Source organism: Trachurus trachurus (assembly GCF_905171665.1).
Source record: "Trachurus trachurus genome assembly, chromosome: 16".
Lineage (NCBI taxonomy): Eukaryota > Metazoa > Chordata > Actinopteri > Carangiformes > Carangidae > Trachurus > Trachurus trachurus.
The window spans coordinates 11,373,784-11,377,283 of NC_139902.1; the positions used below are offsets into that span (position 1 = coordinate 11,373,784).

General features: G+C 45.2%; 1 protein-coding gene across 6 annotated transcripts; it reads right to left on the reverse strand.

Annotated features, from left to right (window-relative positions):
* Positions 1 to 583: 583 nt before the first annotated feature.
* On the reverse strand, positions 584 to 3,500 carry LOC310998792 (uncharacterized protein). 6 transcript variants are annotated; one of them, XM_083988991.1, is made up of 4 exons: positions 3,370 to 3,500; positions 3,003 to 3,097; positions 2,573 to 2,960; positions 584 to 2,134 (listed from the first exon to the last, which is right to left on the reverse strand). In XM_083988991.1, exons 2-4 carry the CDS (start codon positions 3,066 to 3,068, stop codon positions 750 to 752), a joined length of 1,839 nt encoding a protein of 612 aa, XP_083845117.1. In that variant the 5' UTR covers positions 3,069 to 3,097; positions 3,370 to 3,500; the 3' UTR covers positions 584 to 749. The 6 variants fall into 6 exon arrangements, with proteins under 6 accessions (XP_083845117.1, XP_083845118.1, XP_083845116.1 ...); XM_083988992.1 differs by having other exon boundaries at positions 3,003 to 3,090; positions 3,361 to 3,472; XM_083988990.1 differs by having other exon boundaries at positions 3,003 to 3,100; positions 3,370 to 3,458.

A 3,500-nucleotide genomic window follows, 5' to 3' on the forward strand; every position in this document is an offset into this window, starting at 1 on the left:
CCAAAGTTATCCAGCTAAGAAAAGAGACAGGGTTTTATATATATATATATATATATATATATATATATATATATATATATATATATATATATATATATATATATATATATATATATATATATATATATATATATATATATAAAAATATATATATTTTTTATATATATATATATATATATAAAAAATGCATATGTTGGCCATCTTTTGTTGTTTACACTTGGTGATACATGGTCATCCTTACTTATCCTTCACACTATTGCAAATAATGTGGCATATCTCTGTGACTCAACAGTAGAATTAAACACAGTTTTCATGCCTTCATCAAATAATTTATTTACTTCTTACAGAGAATACAGCCATGATCAGGGGAAAGAAAATATCCCCATTATCTGCATATCTCACTGAGCTCCGCCTTATACTGTGTTTTCAAGTCTCTGTCATAATAGTGTCTTAAACAGTCTAGAGCTACTCAAGAAAAAACAAAACAATTAATACAAGACTCAGGATAGTGCTGTTAAAAAAAAAAAGTTACATGCAATAACAAACATGATTGTATGATAATAAGTTAAAACAGTCATCCGAGTCAAGAGGGTTACAGAAAGTTCATATAAATAATTATCTACAAATATCAGTTTTCTCTTCAACACATTCATGGAAAAGAAATCTAGTAGTAGACTCTATACAGCTTTTAGTTTTATTATTACCATATTATATCAGGACTAGCTTATTTACAATCTTCTCAAAAGAGCTCAGCGACATTTGGCCATGTGCCCAGAGAGATGGTGAGATCGAGCAAACCTGCGGAGGCAGTTGGGGCAGGAATATGGCTTCTCCCCTGTGTGAGTCAGCATGTGAGTTTTCAAGTGGCCTGACAGGCGAAAACTTTTCCCACATTCTTGACAGGTGTAAGGGCGCAGGTTAGTGTGACTTCTCCTGTGTTTGCCCAGATCCCCGGAGGAAGTGTAGCGGCGGTGACAGTCTGGACATTCAAAGGGCTTCTCCCCGGAGTGTATCCGCTTATGCTTCACCAGGTCGCCAGACTGAGTGAAACTCTTGTCGCATTCAGTGCATTTGTAGGGTCTCTCGCCGGTGTGGGTGCGTTGGTGGTTTCGCAGATGCGCAAGGCGAATGAACCTGTTCCCGCAGATTGTGCAGTGGTAAGGTCTTTCTCCCGTGTGCGTTCGCAGGTGTATTTTCAAAGCCCCGAGGTCTCCGATCTTCAGCCCGCAGTCCCCGCACTGGTGAGCTTTCTCGTTGGTGTGGAGCCTGGAGTGAACCCTCAGATTTCTCTGCGTGTTAAAGTTCTTCCCGCACACGTTGCAGTGAAAGGGTCTCTCGCTGGAATGCGTCCTCAGGTGCAGATCGAGGCTCGACTTGAACCCGAACTCCTTTCCGCATTCGGTGCAAGAATACTCCTTCTTGCCAGAGTGTGTCGTTAAGTGGCACTTGAGGTGATGCGATCTTAAAAAGGCTTTCCCACACACCTGACATTTGTACGGCTTCTCCCCCGTGTGTATTTTCATGTGTTGCCGCCAACCGCTGCGCTCCACGAACCTCCTGCCACAGTCCTTGCACACAAACGGCCGGTCGCCGGTGTGGGTGCGCATGTGATCTCCCAGGCTTTGGGGCGTGCGCATCTTCTTGCCGCATTCTGGACACTGCACACCGGTGTCCAAGCAGACCGGCTTGTCCTCGGTTTCTGTGTTGTCTGGACCGTGACACAAATGAGGCCCTTGACCCCAGGTGGCTTTGAAACTCTTCCCACAGTCGGCGCAGCTGAGATGTCCTCCCGTGGTGACCACTGACATCTTGTGCCAGCGCTGACAGTGATTCTTCAGGTTCTTCAGGTACTGGAAGCTGCGCGCGCAGGTCGGGCAGGGGTGGAGCCTGCGGGGAGGGGCAGAAGGATGGGCTTCGTGTACGTGGACCCGTAGGTGTACTTTAGAGTTAAAGGAGCTGCCGCAGGCGGTGCAGGTGTGTTTGGGAATGAGGTTTAGTGTTCGGCTTGAGAGGCATTTTTTCAGTTTGGCAAGGTACTGTTTCTGATGGACCCACTTGACGTGCTTCTCCAAGAAGTCCAAGTCAGTGAAGGAGACAGTGCAGTGAGGACATGGAAAGAACTCAGACGATGACTCTAATAAGTAGGAGACAAACAAACAGAGAAAGTAGAGAGGATGAAAAAAAACAACACACTTTTTACACATACAGTCATTTTAAAGCATACTGACTAACAGTTATGAGGATAAAGTTGTGGTAGATAGTGGATATTCATTTTCTTTAGATGCAATGTTTTCTCAAGACATATAACACTGACATGTATTTCAGTAACAAGGTAAACACAAATGCAAACTACAAAGAACTTGACACTTTAACTCTAGATTGTTTATCATATACAATGATGACACTTCCAGAATTGGTATCTTAGAAATAAAGACCCCCAGAAGTGTATGCTTTATAGAAGTGTTTTCAACTTAAATTGGCTACATATGCCAGTTCATTAGCAGAAAACTAAAGAACATTTTTTTTTTAAAGAAAGGCTACTGGTATTGTGTGTAGAGCAACAGGCTCCTACCTGCACAGCCCTCCTCTCCCTCCCCATAACCTCCCTGGGTGTTGCCATCACCCTCAGCCTCCTCTTCACTGTCTCTATCCTGTTTGATCCATGTCTCCTCTTCTTCCTCCTCCTCCTCCTCCCCCTCCTCCTCCTCCTCCTCTTTGACAGCAGTTTCAGTGAGTTCATACTCTGACTGGTGGCCAGAGTCACACTCGTCCTTTATGTGTCCCTGCTGCTGCTGGACATCCGACCTGGATGTCACAGTGTTGGCTTTAGTGTCTGATGTGTCACCGTTACACTCCTGCTCCCAGATCTCATGTGCATGCGGTTCCTCCTTGATATGGACGCACAGACCATCTCCGTTAGTGTAAACCTCACTGGAGCCCTCCTCCTCCTCTTTCTCCTCCTCCGCTTCTCGACCCAGCTCCGGGTCATCCTCGGTTTTGACTACGACCACGGTGTGCTGCAGCCTCTCCGCTCTCTTTGACTTCTTCTTGGCAGACTTCATCTTCATCTTGGCACCATTAGGGATTTCTCTATGTCCTGCTTTATAGGAACAAGATAACAAAGTGAGTATCGTAGAAGACGGGGACAACTGCATATGAATTATTGTAAGCAATGCAACAAAAATAGACACGAGCGCTTGTCCTCTCTATTTTGTAAATCTTTACCTCACGTTAGCATCCGAGCTAAGCTACACTAACGGAGGCATTACACGGCTAGCAGCGGGGCTAGCAGCGTGGCTCATTTCACTGCAGCTGCTCCTCCTCTGCCAGCCTCCTTTAGCTTCAGACGGCTTTAAAGACACTACTTACCGCTTTTCTAAACAACACGGCTCGGCCACAGCTGCATTTACATAGCACTCTGACCGTCTGCTAAGCGGCTGCATCCGTGTGTGTAGTTGATAATAACACAGGAAGAAGCAGCGCACTTCCTCAGGCTCCGG

Excerpts from the sequence above, each read along its gene's own strand:
- LOC310998792 (XM_083988988.1), bottom strand. The coding sequence starts at position 3,068 with ATGAAGATGAAGTCTGCCAAGAAGAAGTCAAAGAGAGCGGAGAGGCTG. Across the intron at positions 2,135-2,572 it reads GGGAGAGGAGGGCTGTGCAG|AGTCATCGTCTGAGTTCTTT; the intron begins GTAGGAGCCTGT and ends CCTACTTATTAG.